The sequence below is a fragment of the Psammomys obesus genome, unplaced genomic scaffold (assembly GCF_907164565.1).
Source record: "Psammomys obesus unplaced genomic scaffold, mPsaObe1.curated_primary_1811, whole genome shotgun sequence".
Classification (NCBI taxonomy): Eukaryota; Metazoa; Chordata; class Mammalia; order Rodentia; family Muridae; genus Psammomys; species Psammomys obesus.
In genome coordinates, this window is record NW_026596057.1 from 4,707,577 (window position 1) to 4,728,419 (window position 20,843).

The window sequence follows — 20,843 nt, forward strand, 5'->3', positions numbered from 1 at the left end:
CTTCTGCTCCCAGGGCTGGTGCCGGGAGGCAGAAGCAGCTGTGCCTGGGAGGATGGGGAGACAGGGAGGTGCTGAAGGAGTCTCTGCCGGCTTTGCTCTGTGGCTGCCACCTCAGGAAGTGGAGGACGGTGGGCCTTTGAGACAGCACCTGCCAGCAACGCCAAGACACACTCTCACCCTCCCTCTCGCTCATAGGCAGGAAGTTCTGGAGGTTTGGGGGTTTAGGGTGTAAGAATGTATATCCGTCTGAATTTTGCTTTTTCTTCTACCTGACTGTAGTTTTGTGTACTTTTCCTTTTTTTTTTTTTTTTTTCTAGTTCTTGGTTAATTTGTATCTGACTCCTGATGGCTGGTCAGACCCTAGGCATTTTCAAGTTGTGTTCTTCAGAACACTCGGCCCTTAAGGAGGCTAGAAGAGCAGACAGAGATCTCCATCCACAGGTGGGCTAAATCTTCAGACCGCCATGCCACCTCCTTGCTTGCTGTGTGGCCCTGAATGAAGTATTCAGCGTCTCCAGACATGGGGCTTCTTTATCTAAAGGGCAATGAAAGGAGGATATCTGAAGTGTAGTTCTGAACTTGGCCTCGATTCAAACCATAAATAGCATGAAATACTATAGCTCACATCATTTACAAAAGCTTTTTTCCCCCACTAGACAGGATCTCACTATTCAGGCCAGGCTGGTCTTGAACTCACAATTCCCCCACCAGCTTCCCAACTGTCTGGATTATAGGAATGTGCCACCAAACCTAGGTCGAATGCTTTTGCTAACTGTCAACATTTCGCCCTTGGAGTCATTTACAATAAGAAAAAGATTGAAAGTCAGGCATAGTGTGCCTGCCTGTAAATCTCATGGCTGAGGCAGGAGGATTGTGAGTTTGAGGTCCGATGGGACTAGTAGTGAATACTAGACCCATTTGGACTATGTAGCAAGACTGCCTCAGAACAAAATAAAAATTAACATGCAAAATAAACATAATTAAGAGCTGTAAGATGTATGTAAAGCAAACTCTGAGACAAGACTACAAATGTAGAAAGGACAGTATAAATGGAAAGATGTATTTTTTCTCCTTTGGTTAAAAAAACTATTAAGAAGTCCACAGTTACTTCTCAGTTAGCCAACCCACCAAATTAAAAGACAATACTATCAAACCTGGAGGCAGAGAGATGGCTCAGGCACTTTCTGCCAAGCCCAACAGCCTGAATTCCATCCCCACAGCCAACACATCGGACGAGAAAACCCGCTCTTGGAAGAGGTCCTCTGTGCTACACACCAGACATACCACACACACACACACACACACACACACACACACACACACACACATATATATACACATACATATACCACACACACGAGACACACATACAGCACACACACCCACCATGCACACATATACCACACACACAAACATATTCAGCACACGCATGCACACACCACACATACACACACATACACAGACCCACAGACACAGACACCCACAAGCACACACACATACACCACAAATAAACATGTTAACAGATTCTTAAACAAGGTAAGCTGATCCCGGAGCTCACGTGAGACGCTTGACATGTAGGAACAGCTAGACCACAAAAGGCACAAGCAATCAAAACCAAAATACAAAAATTGGACATCGTCAAATTTTAAAAGTTTTACGCGTCAAAAGAAACTAGGAAGGAAAATCTTTAAGTGTTCCACAACATGAATGAAAATAATTGCAAATCAAACACTGGTTTTGGTTAGAACATACAAGCAATGCCACAAGTTAATAGGTCAGAAAAATAAAAGTTAGCCAAAGATTTAAAGCGACATTTTCTCCAAAGAAGATAAACAGTTGGCCAATAAGCACATGAAAGACTTTTAGTGTTGTTTGTCGCTAGGGAAACACAAGTCAAAAACCTCAAAACGATCTACGATGGCGACACGGCACAGGGAATAAAAAGACAAGACTTGAGGGGAGGTGAAGAAGCTGGATGTTGCTACTGAAGGCGTAAAACAGCGAGAGCCCTGTGCAAGGCAGTTTGACAGTTCCTTAGGATGTTAAACAGCGTTACCACATGGCCTAGAAACTCTTCTAAGCATGCACCCCAAAGAACTGAAAACACATGTTCCCACAGAAGCGTTCTTGACAGCATTATGTATAATGGCTCCAGACTGGAAACAATTCGCCACAGCTGAGGAATGGACAAGCAGTCGTGGTGGGTTCAAATAATGGACTGTGACAGCCATGAAAAGACTTGAAGAACTGTTAGATGCTACTGCTTCAAAAGTGGGTAAAAGAAACCCGACCCCACCCCCGCAAAAAAAAAAAAAAATGCCACACCATTGCAAAATAGCCAGAACAGGCAAATCCATAGAGAAAGTGGATTAGCGGTTGCCAGGAACCAGGGAGAGCAGGCGGTTGGACTAGCTGATGATTGGTGTGAGGTTTCTGGGTTTCTGTAGGGGGTGAGGAAAATGTTTTAGAATTAGATAATGGAGTACCAGCAAACTGTAAGTGCTAAAAAAAAAAAAAAAAAGAACAAAACATTGAAGTATACACATTAAAATGGTGAATTTGTGGCACAAAAATCCTGTTTCGATATATAATGATGCTAAAGCAAATAAAATGTGAGGGAAGTGAAACAACAGCCAGACAGCCAGCATCATGAGTGAAGACGATTACTACGCAGCGTCTAGGCGACGTAGGCTCCACTTCCCTGAAGGTTCACAGTCTTGTTTGATCTCACAAGCTAAGCAGGGTCAGGCCTGGCTAGCATCTGGGGAGGAGAGTTACGTATGTATTTAGTCAAGGAGTTTTAAAGGTGAAAGAAAACTCCAGTGGGACAATGACAGACTTTCAAAAAATGGTACTAGATCAACTAGATTGTCTACGAGGAAAATATACAGTCCTTATCTCGTGCTGTGCACAAAAATTAGTTACAACGCTTCACAGATAGAAACATAAAGTCCAAAACAGTAACGCTTCCGGAATGGAGCATGGGTGAATGGTCTCCATAACAGAACGCAAACGCAAAGCTGGACAAAGATAGAACAGTAAATGGGGTTTCACCAAAGCTGCTCACCGAAGATGCCATCGGGAAAGAACAAAAGCAAGCCAGAAAGAAGGAAAAGTATGTGCAAATGCCTATTAGACAGGTGACTTACCTCTAGATATATAAAGAACTCTTCCAACTCGATAGTAAGATAACCACCTCGCTAAGGAAATGGGCAGTAGGTTTAAATACAGTTCCTAAAGAAATGTACGTGAATGCCCAGTAAATACATAAAAGAGATATTGGACATTGGGGGCTGAAGAGATGGCTCAGACTGGGTTAAGAGCACTGGCTGCTCTTCCAGAGGTCCTGAGTTCAATTCCCAGCAACCACATGGTGGCTCATAATCATCTCTAATGGGATCTGGTGCCCTCTTCTGGAATGCAAGCAGAATATTGTATATATAATAAATAAACAAATCTTTTAAAAAAATATATTGGACATTAATGAATAAGACAAACCAAAACTACAGTGAGGTGTTGCTATGTACTGTCTAGAATATGGAGAAATTAAAGTTCTCAGGATCCACCTGCCTCTTGCCGTGTCTGGCTCTAGAATCTATTTGTTTGTGTATTTGTTTATTTATTTTTGGACAGTAGCCCAGCTGGCCTATAACTTACTATGTAGCTGAAGATGACCTTTAGTTTCTGACCCTCCTGTCTCTACTTCCCGAATTCAGGGGTGTGCCACCATGCTTACTTTATGGGGGTTGGGGGGGAGAGTCCGGGTCAAGCCCACGGCTTCCTACACATTAGACAGCACACCACTGAGTCACATGCCAGCCCCCATCTTTTTATAATTTTGATGAGGTTGTCAGGTAAGGCAACCCAGCTGTTTTTTCCCTACAATGTTTTGAAGATATATTTCTTTAATTATATGTATATATGGTGGTGGGGTATGTGTTTCAAGGTACCTGAAGAGGCCAGAGGAATTGAGTCCCTGTAGAGCTAGGGGTGCAGGAGGTGGTCATGAGCTGCTTCATATGGATGCTGGGAACTGACCTCAAATCCTGTGGAATAGCAATAGATTCCCCTAATGGCTAAGCATCTTGTCCACCCCTGTTTACTTGGCGCTTAAGAGTGGCTGTGGACAGTGGCGCAGGCCTGAAATCTCAGCACCTGGGTTACAATGTCATGATCATCTTCAGCTACACAGTAAGTCTGAGACCAGCCCAGGGTACAAGACTGCCTCAAAAAGCCAAACCAAACAAAAATAAACAAGGCCTGGCGATGTCTCTATGTCATTTGTCCTGCTTGGATTCATGCCAAGGAGCCGCCTGTGTTCTCTAACGACTGTTCCAAAAAACCCACTTTTTTGTTTATTCTCCAAATTCAATTTCTGCTGCTGGCAGCCCAAATTATTCTAATTTATGTATTGGGAATTTTTGGACATCGGATCAGCTTTCTATTGCCATGTAATGAATTATCACAAACCTCGTGCCCTGAACCAGTACAGACTAATGACCTTACAGTGTTAAAGGGCAGAAGTCCAGGCACAGCACGCTGGCCTCGGCTTAGGTACTTTCCATGATAAAGTTGAAGAGTTGGCTTGGCTGTGGTTTGGATCTGAAACTCCGGCTGCTATTCCTAACTCACTGGTGGCTGGAAATTTCTCTTATACTTACAAGAACGGGGCCCCTGTTTTCTTGAGAATCACTGGCCAGATACTGCTGTCAGCCCCCAGGGAACACCCACAGCTCCTTGCAATGTAACCTCCTAGCGGTTTTCCCCAAGCCAACCACAGCACTCTTTGCTTTCCTCTTCCACAGCTAGCTGGAGGAAAGTCTGAATGGAAAGGGCTTGTCTGATTAGGTCAGACCGCTCATGATAACCTCTCCTTTTACCGTGGGCCCCAAGAGAAGCACAGGAGAGCTAGTTCTTCTGGGCACAGGTTTTCTGCCCTCAAGGAAGTTACCCTGGTGTACGCACCACAGTGTGGACAGCCTGGAGGCTGCCTAAGCATCTTGTCCCCCAGAAAAAAAAGATGCCTCCCCCCTCTTTTGCTTGTGAGTATCAGGCATAGCAAGTAAAGAATGTTTGCCCTTTTACCCAAGGATGAAGCCAACAGAGAGGAAGAGTAAAAGGTGTGTAGAGAACATTTAACACATCTGTTGAGAGCCTGGATTATGCCACGCTTAAGGGCCTGATTTGTGGATTTTTCCATTTTATGAGCCAATAACTTTGAATCTGCAATTTGCATTTGAAATGCTCTGACATCATAGATACCAAAAAAAACTTATGGCCACTGAAGACAGGATTGACCTGGGTTTGTTTTGCTGGGAGGTTTATTTTAGTTGACCCTTTTCTCAAAAGATCAGTTGTTCTAAAAAAAAAAAAAATTAAAACATGAATTGTTGTTATTCAGTAATATCATAGAGGAAAAGCAAGCCCAACTCCAAACGTACCAATAAACATAATAAACCAAAAAATAATAATTTTTAAAGATGTACAAAGAAACAAACAAACAAACAAAACCTCTTTAAAAATCTTTGTAAAGGATGGCAAAATTAAGCTTGGGGGTATGTGGATAATATTACACACAGGTGCTATCAAGAGATAAGCTGATCGAATGATTGCCTATTAAATGTTGCCCTTTGAAAGCCCAGCACTTTCCACTGGAAAGTGAACCTGTCCTGCTTGGGGAGGGAGGGGCCTTTCATTTGCATGTAATTTTCGCATTTTATCCTTTTACCCTTTTTTAGATGACTCAGGAAGACATTCATTACTCTGTGCACTTCCCACTTTATAGTTGAGGAAATTGAAATTTTACCCAATATCACAAAGCTGGCAAACAGCCAAGTCAAGACTGGAAGGCAAGAGTTCTGGACGCAGGTGCATCGTGGTAGTGGAAGGACTTCCTAACTGGGCGAGTGAAGAGGCATCCGAACCTCTTTGCCCCTATTTGCTAACCACACCCGGCCTGCTGCATTGCTCGAAGAGCAGAAAGCAGGCCTGGTAGCAGTTTTTCTGCATTATGTGTCTCTATGCCGAGGATGCTGGAAAAGTTGGCTCCCTTCACATACTTCAGGTGAGGAGGTAACTGCCGCCACCGTCTGGGTAAGGGATGCTAAAGGATCATTAAATATTTAGCCACAGAGGTTCTGGCAGGACTCTTATAGAAACGATGGGAGCTGGGCATGAGGAGTGGGCCATGATCTCTGTGCTGGTGGGAGACTGAGAAGCGCAAACGACACACAGGTCCTAGAGGGAAGGTGGACCACGCCCAAGTAGGGACCTGTTTGCTTCTTCTTTTTAATTCTTTAGTCAATCCTCCAAAGGGAGGACTAGATCCCCGAACCTCATGCAGTGTCAGGAGGCTAGAAGTCCTTGCTGAGCCAGCCTTGCCCCTGAGGGGAGTCTCCCCAACAGGCCCCTGCAGAAACCGCTGGCTTAGGAACAATCCTGACGGGTTCCACCTCTGGTTACTGCTGACCGGGGCCCCCTGGGCTCTCCTTAAGAGAAAGATGCTAATCAGGACAAAAAAGGGGGACAAAAAAGGGGGACGCAGTTCCAGCGGAGCAAAGGGACGAACTTCTCCCATCCTGGGCCACCCCGTTAGCGGCTCCGTGCGTCTCCACAGCGATCTCTAGCGGCGGTCATGTCAAACTGCAGTTCCCAAGTCTTCTCTCTGGTAGCATCTCAGGTCCGCTCCACTTCGTGGGACCGGCAGTGAGGGAGCTCGTCGCCAGTGCTCACAGTTGGGATCCCTCCCAGGGTGCATCTCTTCCGAGGAATGCCCAGTTCCTTGCCTCTGCGCTGTTCTTACCATCTGGGTAAAGGCCTCGGGTCATTCACACCCCCCATCGATTACTGAACAAAAGCCACCATCTAGCTCGGTCCTCTTGGCTTAGTCCTGGTGATCCCCAGAGGTGTCAGAGAACTACTTGTGAAAACCAGGCGTTTTCACACACATGGCCCTTGCCGTTTTGGTTTTTCGTTTTGTTTTGTTTTGTTTTGTTTTCCATACCACAAACCTTTGAAGAAAAACACTTGAGGCAAAGCATTTCTTTAAAGGACCCGCAGGGGCCTCTAGTGTTGCGTTCTTGAATCAAAGCTACAGGAACTGCATGGACCATCCCTAACCAGAGGCTTGGGTGTCCAACCTTTTCCGCTAAATTAAAAAAAAAATCAGGTGTGCTCCTCCCATCCCCCGGGCTTGTCACTAGAGTTAGGAAAAGCGTGCCACACATGGATATGTTTTATAAAGTTGGGCACATTGACAGCTGTGCCTTTCACTTTTGAGAAAAATCTCAACACGACTTTCAGATCTAGAATTTATTGAGTGCTCACTCTATCAGGAGCTTCTGCTGTACTTCTGTGCGTTAGATTTGAAAAATAAATTGTTTTGAAGCAGCTTCTCACTATATAGACCAGGCTGGACCCTGAACCCACCATTCCCCTGCCTCAGTCTTCAGTGTGCTGGGAGGTTGAATTCTTTCTACAAATCAAGGAGGAAGGAATCATTGTTATCCTTTTTAGCAGGTGAAAGCTCTGTGGCGTGGCTCCCGCAGAAGAGGGCGCTTGTCCGAGCTGAGCCGCCTGGCTAAGGCTGATGAACTTGAACCCAGCCTGGCAGCAGAGCCAGCATGCATGGTTCTGAGATCAACTCTCCTTCTGCAAGGCTGGATTCCAAAGGCACACAGAGAAGGTGCTGTTTGGACTCCCGCTGTAGCAGCAGGCAGGGTGCAAAATGATTTGAGAACATTTTTTTTTTTTTTTTTTTTTGCTAATTTGTGCTTTCCCCCATGGCATAAAGTCCTTTATAGCGACACCCAAAAAAAGCTCAAAGGAATAAAGAGACGTATTCGAGAAAGCATGTAGTCTACACAAACTGGGTCAGGGCTGGGGGCTCTCACAGTCTAGTCTGTCTCCAACCTTCGCTGAGCTGCTTCCGGCTCAGCTTCTCCTTGGACCACTGGGCCTTCCACTCCCTCCACCCCGACCCCTTACCCCCAAGGTTCCACTCTCTTGCTGGCCTCGAATCAGAAATGACCACCCGGTGCAGTCACTGTCCGTCCAGAGTCCCTGTGTGGCTTTAGGTGAACTTCCAGTCTTTCTAACGGTGGGAAACAAGTGTCTGTTTATTAACCAGCCAGTCTGCGGCGTTTTGTTACGGCGGCCTGAGCAAAATCAGACAAAGCTGAATCCAAGGGGTGCAGACCAGTAACAGATGGCCCTTGGTGACCAAATAAGGAGTGTGTGTTAACTGACCGTCAGCACATATATGTAATATATACCATTCTCGGGAGACACTGATTTGATCAAACTGCCCTGCTATCATCCATCAAGTATTTCTTTTTTATTTTTAATTACATTTATTTATTTGTGTGTGTGTGTGTGTGTGTGTGTGTGCTGTGTGCATGCCACCACACACATGGGATAGATGCTGAGAAAGCCGACTAAGTGTATTGTGGAAGGACTGGAGACTCTAGCTGAAGAACGTGTATCCAAAGTTTGAGTCTATGAGAATCTTAACAGAGACATGATTTCAGCCAATGTCAGTGCCAAGACCCCACGCTGTGGGCCACAGGGTGTCCCTAGACTAGATTCCCCCACAGACTGCACACAGGTTAAGTGGAGAATCCTCACTTAAATGTCTGTCCCTGCTGAGAGACCCGTGTGAAGACCTGGGCTCACAAGCCGATTAAAAAGCTTGGTATGAGTTAGGACTGTCATTAAGAAAGAGATGAACATTCTACACAAAACACATTCTAGGCAGATTGAAGAAATGAGGGTGAAAAGCTAATTCAGAAAAATGGAAGAAGAAAACCTGAACTGACATTTACCAAATGTCTCGAAGGCAAAGAACTAAATTTGAAGAAAATTAAATATTTTAAGGGGGAAATATCCAATTATGTGGATTTTCTTTATGGAAAAATTTAAGTCTACTGATTTTAAAATAATTTAAGGGAAGCCAGGTAGTGGTGGTGGGACACGCCTTTAATCCCAGTCAGAGGCAGGTGGATCTCTATGAGTTCCAGGCCAGCCTGGTTCCCAGAGCAAGTTCCAGGACAGCCAGGACTGTTACACAGAAAACCCCTGTCTCAACAAAACAAAATAACAATAACAATAACAATAATAATAATAATAATAATAATAATAATAATAATTTAAAGGAAAAATAGCTTTACCAAGTGTCGACAACGAAAATGGTTTGCTGAAATAAATACATGACATTCGCTAAAAGCAATTTTTAAAAATTACCCCTCCCCCCCAGCGCTCAGTGGTAGATGGAGGGTATGCTTGGATGACAGAGGCCCCAGGGTCCACCCCTGGAGCCACAAAAGGGTAAATTAAGGTGATTCCCAGGGGACCATTGGACAATGAACATGAGCTGACAGTTCACAAAGAAGAAAAACAGCCAACATAACATCTTAAAAACCAGTATATGAATGCCATGGCACATGGCAAGCACGGGACAACTTTTTCTACCACCCTATGGGTCCCAGGGATTGAACTCAGGTCTTGGCATCAAGTACATTTATTCATTAAGCCATCTCATTGGTCCAAACTACTATGTTAAGTGTTAGAAGCTAAAACTTGTCCATTTAAATAACAGTAGTGTTTTTCCCTATGAGATTCAGCACAGAGTAAGCATTGTGACATTCTGCCATGGAGCTGATCGTTGATATAGATCCCTAAAAACAACTTCCAACATTCTTGGAAATTCATAACCTAAATGCTTAGAAACTAGGGAGAAGGGGGATGAAAGAAACTGGGTGGGGATGGCTGTCAGTTTTGCTCAGACGGACCCTATCATTTATCGTGACCTCCTTTCATGAGTACCCTTCAAAACTTTCCAAGTCCCCACGGCTCCTCTGCACCCCATCTTCTACAAAGGACAGATGACATAGTCGTGGCCAGTAAAAACATCCTCCCCCGGACATAGAACCTGGGCTCAGCCATTGAGGACACCCAACTTTCAGACACACAGGCTTCTTGTACAGGAATGACTAGGACCCAACTATGAAGCATGCATCTTCTTTGTTAGAACTGCCAGATGCAATTAAAACTAACACAGAGGCAAGCAGAGCCGAGAAGATGGTGTTCTGAAGGACTATTTTATTTTAGGAACAGCAAACTCCCCCACTTTGTTTAAATTACTTTGCTTCAGTGTCTCAACACACACACACAATCTGCACAGATGGCTATTTTGTAGCCTGGGTATGCTGTTATGAGGAAGATTCTGCAGCTATTCTGTTACCCATGAATACTGTAGTTTCTCTTCAGGTCTTATAGATCCTTTGCCTTTTCCCCAGTTATCCTTGTAAACAATTTCTAGGAACATAACAAATTCAAGATATGTGGAAGAGTTAGGATACCGGCTCAGTACTCAGCATGACCCTGGCTACATTTAAGCAATTTATCAAATATTAGAAAGAACCACAGAATACTAGCAGCCAGGCTAACTGTAGGGGCTAAAAGTCTTGGACTTTCATCCCCTGCCCCTCTCTCCCTCCCCTTCCCTCTCTCATGTACCGATGAAAAAACTAAGAAAACAATTGCTCCATATTCTCTTCTAAACTTATCATTTGCCCTCCCAGGTGAAAACACAAAACATCTGTTTTGGAAAACGCCACAAAACACTGGCCAGTAAACTCCCACAGAGTATTATTTTCTCCGCACTAAAACAGCTCCAGAATGTGCCGTTATAGAAGGTAGTCCTCAGTTACCTTGTGATTCTCTGAATACTGCTAAGAAAGGCACTCGGTGCTGGCAATCTCCAGTCAGGACATTCCTGTTTCACTGAACCGCGTCTCAGTTCAGAACGGCTCCCCACCCGGACATAATCCCAAAGGCTTCGAACCTGGACTAGAAGACTGTTATGGTTTGGTCAGAACAATGGCCAGGGAAAAGTCTGCCAAATGCAACCAATTGGTCTTTGCAGCTCCACGGGCCTCGCCCACGGCCATTTTCTTGATCAGGAGCGCACTTTCTTGGGGCCATGGCTTCCATTCATACCTATCCCAGCTAAGACCCTGGCTCAGTCTCTCTCTGCAGCTGCTGCTGCTGGTAGGATCCACCAGAGGCAGCAGGAGGCCAGGCTCATCTCACCTCTTGCCCTTGCTGAACTGCCTATCCTACAGTGTCAGCGTCATGGTGACATTTGGCTAAAATAACTCGGCTAAATTAGAAAGTGGCACTGTGCCCGGCATGGTGGTATGTATGTCTCTCCAGAATTTAGGAAGCAGAGGCAAGAGGACGACAGCTTACGCTACACGGCCTAGAGACTAGAAACAGAGGCAAGCAGAGTCACAACCTGTATCTGGTTTAACATAGCCTATGGTGCCCCCTGGTGGACATCCAGAATGCTACAGTAACAGTCTGTAAGTTCAATTATAAAAGGATGTGCAAAGAACTAGCTGATAGGATAATTGGATCTGACCTGAATATGGACAGTTTTCCCATGGTGCCAAATGCAGAATTTAGAACTCACAGTTAAACTGGAAAAGAGAAAACTGGAGAGATATTCTCAACACAGTTCTACAAAGCATGCTGGACCCCAAAGTACACTGGCCTGTGGCAAAGCCTGGAATCAGACATTTCCCAAATTCTAGGATAGGATGAGCCACCGGTGGGGAGGACTATCCTGTCCCTCCCAAGTTCTGGAATGACAGTAGCTGATTTAAGAGTGTATTGACACAAGAACATTGAACAGTGCACAGAGATTTGTGATAAATGTCTATGAAATCAGTCCAACACATCTTATTAGAATAATGCTTTTTTTTATTGATTTGAGTAACATGATTTTTACTGTTCAATAATTTTCTCCTTGAGAAAATTAAGTCATTTGCTGGATGTCTGTTAAGTTTATCATCTATCTTTCCAACACAATGGCTCATATGTAACTTTTCTTTTTCTGCTTAAGGAGTCAGTGGCTTGATCCCCAACACCTTATTAAAAGGAATTTTATGTCATCCAAGATCATGGACACAGGTAATAAAACTAAATAGTACCTCTTCTAAAGAAATGTGTTATTTTAAAAAGAGGTAGTATTTTTAATTATGTGCCTGTGTGTCTATCTGTGGGTACATGCACTGGAGGGCAGGTGACCTCAGAGGCTACAGGTGTTTGATTTCCTGGAGCTGGAGTTATGCAGTTATGACTCGATCACTGAGAACTGAACTCAGGTTCTCTGCTAGAGCAATCTACATTCTTAAATGCTGAGCCATCTCGCTAGCCCAGAAACATGGAGGGTTTTTTTTTTTTGGGGGGGGGGGTTAGCGTGTTATTTCTCACAGATGACTCAGGCAGCACCTGCTTCCAAGATATAGAACATCTGAGGATGGCTGGGGTTAGGGTGGGTGCCTGGGTTAAGTCTTTTTATAAAAAAAGAATCCAGAATATTCAAAATTATTTTTTCTTCTGCAATCCTCTTTTCATGCAAATAAAAAAACATTGTTTGTTTCAATGCTGGGGACCCAGAGCCTCGTGCATGCTAGGCAAACCCTCTATCAAGCAAGCCACCCCCTCAGCCCTTGTGTGTATGTTTGGGATGATGAAGAATGGATCAACAGTATTGGGCGGAAAATGAATGCAGGAAACTCTTGGCTTCTGTCCTCTAACTATGACTTGAGAATGTATGACACTTAGAGAGTTTTCAAGAAGGCACAGTTTTGCCCTGTGCGGGGTCAGGAAGCTCCGTCTGTGGTCATCATTGCCGACGTCTGAAGGATTCATACATGCTCCAGAGGCAGCTGGGTGAGGAGGGCCCCCTCCAGGCGTGGTGGCCCTCAGGAGAAGCACCTGTACTTCTGTACCTCCACAGTGGAAATCTACACCGGGCATACGTTGCTCATGTGTGGGCACCACTGAGGAAAGACCACTGGGAACGGGGGAAAGGAAACTTCCTTGATTATAATGAACGGCATTTTTCTATGAAAATGGCTTCAAAATACATTTCTTAAAATCCAGCAACCACATCTTTTAAGCGAGCCAGTCTAGACCTGACAACAGGCTGTGAACACAAGCAAACATAATCAACCAACAGGTGGCAGAATCAGCTGACAGCCCCGGGAAATTCCAGCCGAGGTCAAGCCCTTTAAGTGTGCATCAGCCATCTAGGACACTTGGAGGTCTGGTTCCCCGTAGGCTGCTTCACCTGGAGAGGGAAGAAAACAATTACCTCACTAGCTGGACTGGCCAGTCTTAAAGGTTCATGCATTCTCAGGGAAGACAAGAGCAACTCAGGATACAAGAGTTTAATATTTTTATCTCAGTGACTCCTGAGAGGTGGTGGACGGGGGCCAAGAACCCTTTTTTAGCAAGCTCCTCTCCTCTCCACACAGGCTCTGACAACTCAGTAAATGCCACAGGGATGCTGAGGGACCCACTGCAATAGCAGCTCGCAGGCTCTCATTAAAAAGAATTTCTGACGGTTTAAAATTCAAAAACAAACAAACACACAAACAGGGCCGGGGTTGTAGCTCAGTTGAGAGAGTGCTTGCCTAGTATTCACAAAATTCTGAGTAAGGTGCCCACACCCACAATTCCAGCACTCCCGGAGGTGGAGGCAGGAGGTTCAAAAGTTCAAAGTTATCCTTGGTGCACAGAGTTCTAGACCAGCCTGGGATACATCTGACTCTCTCTCACCAAGGGAGAATAGAGCCAAAAACCTTTATAAAGCAAACGGGTCCTGAATATTAGAACAAAAGCTGTGATTGGCCAATACCTAATGACACTGGCCCAGCCAGAGGTGACCTTGTTTATCTTCCTATCCCAGCTGGAGTCACCATCCAACCAGGAAGTCTACGCCCAGGTAAGGGTTCAAGTGTGTGACCTTTCTCTGAGCCTGTCTTGGCAGGAGAGGGGCGTGAGCGAGCTACAGGTGATGAAGTGAACCCTGGCCCAGGCCTGCTGCTGCTCAGGCTCCATGGTGACGGGAGGTAAAGCCTGCTCTGAGAATGGCTGCCTCCAGGATGTCAGCAAACCTACCAGGAAGACCCTTATACCTTCACTCCAAATGCAAATTAGCTGATGAGCTTGGTCCAGCAACCCAGGGACACAAACCATTCAGTTAGTGACAGAGTGGTCCCTATGTGGATGCTTTCCCGGGACATCCTTGAAGAGGCCCAGCCATCCGCTGAAGAAGGCTCTGTGCTATTTACAGAAACGATATCTTCTGAGGCCGCTGTGGGCATGCCTGGCAAGGTGACTCGGACCATGGAGAAAGTCCAGAAGGCTACGAGGACCCCATTAGTGGTTGCTGAGACTGTGCAGCCCCCAGTCCTCACAGATCAAACTGTAGGCTCCCTGGACTGTGACACAGTTCTGGCAGCAAACAGCAGGAAGGAGCTAAGAGAAAGTCTCACTCACAGTCTCAGAAGTGACCATCAGTGGGCAGAGGTACCTGGGGACAGGGCCATTTTCAGGTGCCTTTTTTCCCTGGTACTGTCACTGCGGGGATGCCTTGCCCTTGTGTCCCATCCTCCCCTCAGGACCAGAGCAAAGGTTCTGTCTTATCTTTGAGCTTCAGAAAAGCACTTACCCGTCTACATAGCAGAGTGGGAACCTCTACTTTACTCACTCAGGGCAGAGACTTACGGGAAAACATAATTTTATTTTGTTATTGAAGTAAGCACTGCCCAGGGTGTGTTATTCACACGGAGATAACTGCGCTTCGGAGATTGTGATGTCCCAGGAAGGTAAACTCTAAACTCACAGAGCAGCCCATCATTCTTAGTGTCATTCTCCTTGATAATGTGGTACCTGGTAATAATCTTGCAATTGCTGCCTCCACAGTCCTATAAAGGACAGTGCTCGGCCAGCCCTGGGAGGGTCGGCAGGTCCCATGCCTCCTCTCTGGAACACATGGCAGCAAAATCAACTGTTTTTTTTTTTTTTTTTTACCCAGATATTGACAGTCTTTGTTTCGATCAGATGACAGTTAGCACTTGTCCCCCCAAACACACCTGCCATGGGCCGTGTACCACTGTCAGCCCTGCTCCAAATACAGAAATGAAAAAACAAGATATCCACCCCAAGCTTTGCTGTTAAGATTTACAGTCACAGTGGGGAGGAGGGGAGGTTTACACAGTTTAACACGGGCCGTTCTTTAATGGAATAAAACAAAGAATACATAAAAACTAAGAATTTTAAGTTTCAGAACTGGGGATTATCTGGTCCCCCAAGGTTGGACATTTAGACAAAAGCCCCCATTCCCTCAGGGTCTGAAGAAAGTTCCTGCTTGCTAAGAGAGAGAGAGAGAGAGAGAGAGAGAGAGAGAGAGAGATTCTCCTTACCTCTGGCAGGAGGAACCTGTGGTTCTTCCATTAATGTATGACCATGGTGCCTAAGAACTTGACAAGGTCAATGCTAGGCTTCAGGCTACCTCAGTCCCTGCTCATAAACCCCACCCAGCACACAAGCCTCACCCCCTTCTCTCAGTCCCATATAACCCTTGAAATCTTTCCATTCAACCCATGACATATAGATCTATCTTAGTATCCTCACCCATCTCCCTCACAGAGCTTCAGTCATTACAGACAGCAAGTGAACTAAAAAATGAACTTGGAGAGGCAGCCACAGTGGTTAGGAGTCAGATGAGAGGCAGGGTGAGGTGGGGAAGGGGAGGCTAGGATGCCTCGAGTTTGGACTCAAGCACTGCTGCCTCCCGGCTGAAAGGCATTAAGCAAGGCCCTCATTTCCCAGCCAAGCACTCAGTTTTACAGCCTAGGCATCCGTGCTTGCTTCACAGGGGTGTGGCGAGAACCTAAGCTAACCACAAGAAGCAAACAGCATAGCTCTGACCGGTAAAACATGCTCAGCAGACTCTAGCTGCTATTGCTAGTGTTGCCATCATGTGGCTCGCAGGTGTCACAGATAGCGAAGCCCTTTGTGTCACTTAGAAAACACTCTAGTCCCTCTGTCCTCTGAACCTTGACCTCACTCCACACCTGATCACCCCCTTTTTCCTGCTCCAGCTTATCGTTAGATACTGTTTCTCCTCTATTTCCAGACAAGTTAGTACTAGGGATCAAACCCAGGGCCTTGGGCTACTGAGCTATGTGTCCAGCCCTTAGTGATTTTATTATTCTTATTTTGCAATGCTGAGATTCGCACCCAAGCCCCTGGGCCCAATTGCTGAACTTCCACCTCCAGCCCTTCCGTCCCCCTTCTCCAGTGGCTCCTTTGGTCTCCACTCCATTACTTTAATGGGAATAAATGACATCTCCCACAGCCTCTCCAGCATTGCTCCTGGGAAATGGTTCTTGCTCACACACAGATGTGAAAGCACAGTCCAGGGCATCACATCTGAACCTGAGAAACGGTCTTCCCAAGTCACGCCTACACCCTGTCTATAGTCCGACAGGCAGCCTTAACCCTGGCTCTCAACCTGGTGGCCAGACCCCAGGCAGAGTGGCGTCTGTGGCTTGAATGGAACTTGCCCCTCATTTTCACTGGGCTCTAACTGAATGTGTTGTTCCTTCACTGATGATTACAGATGACAGAGGTGACAGTGTATCTGTGACTGTCTCCAATGCAGTGGAGAAGTCACAGGTCTGTAACAACTGCCTTATAGTTCCGGTTGTGGTAAATGTCACAGAATATCGTCTCCAGTCTTCCCCATTTTGAGAGTTATCAGATCCCCCTTGCTTGTTTGTTTGTTTCTTTTGTTTGAAACAGTTTCATGTGGCTCAGGCTGTGTAGCTGAGGCTGGCCTTGAACTCCTAATCCTCTCTCCTGTGCCTCCCAAGGACTAGGATTATGGGTGTGTCATTACTAGATTTTAATTCTACTTCATGTTGGTTCAAAAGCTTACCAATTCTGTATCACACATTTAAAACTATTTTATAGATATATTGTTTTTGTTTGTTTGTTTGGTTGGTTCGTTGGTTACTTGGGTTTTCTTCTTCTTCTTCTTCTTCTTCTTCTTCTTCTTCTTCTTCTTCTTCTTCTTCTTCTTCTTCTTCTTCTTCTTCTTCTTCTTCTTCTTCTTCTTTGTGTAGCCTTGCCTGTCCTAGAACTCACTCTGTAGACCAGGCTAGCCTCAAACTCAGAGACCCACCATCTTATGCCTCCTAAGGGCTGAGATTAAGGTTGTTTTTTGTTTTGTTTTGTTTATTCGTTTTTTGGTTTTTTTGTTTCTTTCCCTTTGAGACAAGATCTCACTCTATATCTCTGGTTGTCCCAGAACTCACTATGTAGACCATGCTGGTCTTGAACTCACAAAGATTCCTCCTGCCTCTACCTTGCCTCCCAAGTGCTGGGATCAAAGGTATGTGTTAGTGCCTGGCATCTTTTGTAATCCCATGTATTTTATTATTCTGAGAGGCGATCCTAGCAGGGTCTGTGCCCTGGGAGACTGAGTGCTGCTGGGAAGAGCTGCAATGCTGCAAAGGTGAAATTTACTTACTGCAACGTGACATTAAAATATTCTTCAGGTGTCACTACTTTTGGTCCACCAAAGTAGTCCAAGACCCAGATTCTGGTTATATTTAACTTAGCAAAGAACCAATTATGGCTGGAAGGCCAAGTTTTCATCTCAGGATGTCGAAGGAATAATGAATTCTTTGCGTAGTCCACTTCTGTCTCGTTCACCTGAAGGACAAACAGGAGATAATCAAGGATGTGTGCTTCTTCACACCACAAACCCCACCTGAGAACTTAGTTGCAAATCCTGATCTTTAGAATCAAGAGCAAATGGGGAGCTGGAAGAAAACAGCTGGAAGAAAACGACAACTTCAAATTTATACCAACACATGCACTAAAGTAGAGACCGCGATAAGGACCAAGCTTTGCCACTCACTAGCACCAGTGAACATGCTTAGAAGCAGCACAATGGAACCCCAGAGCATGTGTCACTCCCCTGCTGGCTCCCGCCAGTCACGGACACCACCCACCGAGATGCAACCACAGAGAATGTCCAGACCAGAAATCATGAGGGTCAGAAAGCTCAGCAAAAGCCTGAAATTACCGGCTCAGCAATAAGATTGCTGTACTTGACACCTGCCCACTGGCTTTCTACAGATCTTTCTTTTTTTTTTTTTCCTTTGTTTGTTTTGTTGTTTCGTTTTTGAGACCAGGTCTCACCATGTGGCCCTGGCTGTCCTGGAACTCATTATGTAGACCAGGCTGGCCTGGAACTCACTGCCTCCTGGGTGATGAGATTAAAGGCATGTGCCACCATACCCAGCACCTGCAGTCTTATTTAACCTCATCTTTCCAGCACCATCCCAAACTGTCCAAGTGCACTTCTAGTTAGTAACACTCTTTTTTTTTAAATTAATTTTATGATTATATATTTACATGCACATGTGTGTATCTGTATATATGCAGGCGCCTCAGCTTAGGGACATCCCCGGGAGCTGGGGTGGTAAGCACTTGTAAGCTGTCTGATGTGGGTGCTGGGAATTGAACTCAGGTCCTCTGCAGGCACAAAACATGTTCTTAAGTGCTGAGCCATCTCTCCAGCCCCGTAACAGACACTCTTGTTGGTGTCAAACACGGGGATAAGGAGCCCATGTGAAACTAGAGAGCAATGGTCTGGATGAGCAGATGTTTTTTAGCAAGAGTGTTTTATACAGAAGTCTTCCAGACGTTACATCTGTTTGGTCCTTTGCCCCATAAGGACCCCACTGGACACCTAATGACAGACCCCGGCCAGGGGCTTTGGAATCACTGTAGGTGTTAGAACACGTTCCTACCATCCATCCACTCACAAATCCATTGCATTTTATTCTCCAAAGATCCCTTCCTTCGGTTTGAATACCACCACGTTCTCAACTACTAACCTTGGTCACAGCTCCCGACAGCATTATGTGAACACACAGGGGACTCTGAGGATCGAAGCCATGGTTCCTACAGAAGACAGTCTGTGCTAAAGACAAAGTCAGCGTGGCCTGTGGGGTTTCCTGGAGGAGAGAGAAACGGAAGGCCTTCCATGTGAAACACGGTTTCTGGAGAGGCACAAACGTCACCACCTGTGGTCATTCTATCCCTTGGGCTGCAGCATATTCCACGAAACAGTGAATTGTAAGCCACGGTGCACTCAGGGAAAACAATCCAGGGGTAGAAACCCGCCCCAATCCTCACAGAGTGTGCATGGAGAGGTGTCATGTTTTAGTTATTTTTTTAAGCTTCATTTTTATTGCATGGGCATTAGGAGTTTTGCCTACATGTTATGTCCGTGTGAGGATGGCAGATCCTCTGGACCTAGAGTTACAGACAGTTGGCGGCTGCCAGGTGGGCGCTGGGGATTGAAATCTGCGTCCTCTGGAAGGGGAGCCAGTACTCTTAACCACTAAGCCATCTCTCCAGCCCTCCTCTCCCCCCAGGCATCATGTTTTAAATTAATAAATTATAGGGAGTGTCTTAACATATCTATCCTTATCTATTCCATACTTACCAGAATAATAAATAAAAATCCCCCAAACCAGGGCTGGTGATAACCCTCACTGAAATATTTACAGGGTCAGGCTCTAATTAAAAACAAAACAAAACAAAAACCAAAAAACCAGTACATAAAGGCACCACAGGTACTCCAACAGCCTAATTACAGAACTTAAAAAAGTAGCTGACTCATGCTGCACGGTTATCTCATGACTGCAGAAATTGTCATGTGATCTCAAAAAGGGAAAAGCAGCTCATTCCTTCTGTAACAAGAGAATTCTTACCTCAGATTCGAATCACAAAGGCAAGAAGGTTCCTAATTCATTTCTCTCCAGAACCCGGCATTGTCCCGAATTACTGCAAACTCACAACTGCGTTCACCCCAAGTGTTTTTGCCTCTGCCGTCTCACAACGGCCCGTTAGAACCAGAGTCTCAGAGGCTCTCAGGGAAGAGGAAAAGGGAAAGGCCTCAGCGGGTGAGAGCATATACTGCTCTCCCAAAGGCTCCCAGCACCCACAGCTAGTGGCTCACGATCACTTGTAAGTTCAGCTCCAAAGGATTCCCTGTCTCCATTTGCCAAGCAGAGGGATTACAGGCAGTGCAGGTTTTTAACATGGGGGCTAGGAGTCTGAACTCTTGGCATTTGCATGTCAAGCTCTTTCCCTGATAAGCCATCTTCCCAGCCTCGACGCCCAGGGTTTGAGGCATGCACGGTGATTCTTGAGCAGTGGCAGGCAGCACTGGTTAAGCCGTCCGTGCAGGGGGCAACTCTGTAGTTTGCCACTGTAAGGCTGCTGCGCAGGGTGGTCCAGACAGACGATTTAAAAGTTGTCTGAGCACTAATGTGAGGTGGTGAGGACGTAGCCTGAGCATGGGGTGAATGAAGAGGAAGGAGCAGGGATGGAACCAAAGAAAGCAGAAGAAAACCAGGGGGATTTGGAGTGGTGAGAATTCTAATGTGTTTAGTGAGAAACTAATTCCACAAACTAGGATGCTTCCCGCCAAGGCGATTTGGTTTCCAGGAAGAAGAGGGAAATGGGACTCTTATCTGGCAGATACTAAATGAAGGCACTCAGAAATACAAGACCCTGAAGAGGTCCCAACAGGAACACAAACGTGGAAGTAAAACCACAACTGTGCACATAATGGTCAAAGTACCGGAAGAACAAAGAGATCAGAAACTGACTTGATTTTAGTGGGTCAACGAGGAAAAGAAATCGGCAGTTACCTGGTCATATCACAAGAGAGACGTGCCCAGAAGGAAGGAATGCGAGAAGAGTTCTGTCTTGTTTGGGATAGGACCAGCTACGGTGCAGTTGGGCCTTGAACTCAATAGACAGCAGAGAATAACAACCTTCTGCTCCCACCTCCCAAATACTGAGACTATATAGGCTTGAACCACCAAGCCTGGTCTGTGCAGTCCTCGGTGTGTGTGTGTGTGTGTGTGTGTGTGTGTGTGTGTGTGTGTGTGTGT

At 45.6% G+C, this 20,843-nt stretch overlaps 1 protein-coding gene across 2 annotated transcripts in view; it reads right to left on the reverse strand.

The window, feature by feature from the left end:
- Positions 1–11,742: 11,742 nt before the first annotated feature.
- The window catches only part of Creg1 (cellular repressor of E1A stimulated genes 1), a 10,891-nt gene continuing 1,790 nt past the window's right edge, over positions 11,743–20,843 (reverse strand). The window contains exons 2-4 of one of the 2 annotated variants that reach the window (XM_055624596.1): positions 18,771–18,890; positions 17,393–17,577; positions 11,743–13,138 (exon numbers count right to left, since the gene is read on the reverse strand). In XM_055624596.1, the coding sequence (XP_055480571.1) occupies positions 13,135–13,138; positions 17,393–17,577; positions 18,771–18,890 (309 nt within the window). In that variant the 3' untranslated portion in view covers positions 11,743–13,134. Of the gene's footprint in view, positions 13,139–17,388; positions 17,578–18,770; positions 18,891–20,843 lie in introns of those variants that run through there. The other variant, XM_055624597.1, reaches the window with a different exon arrangement.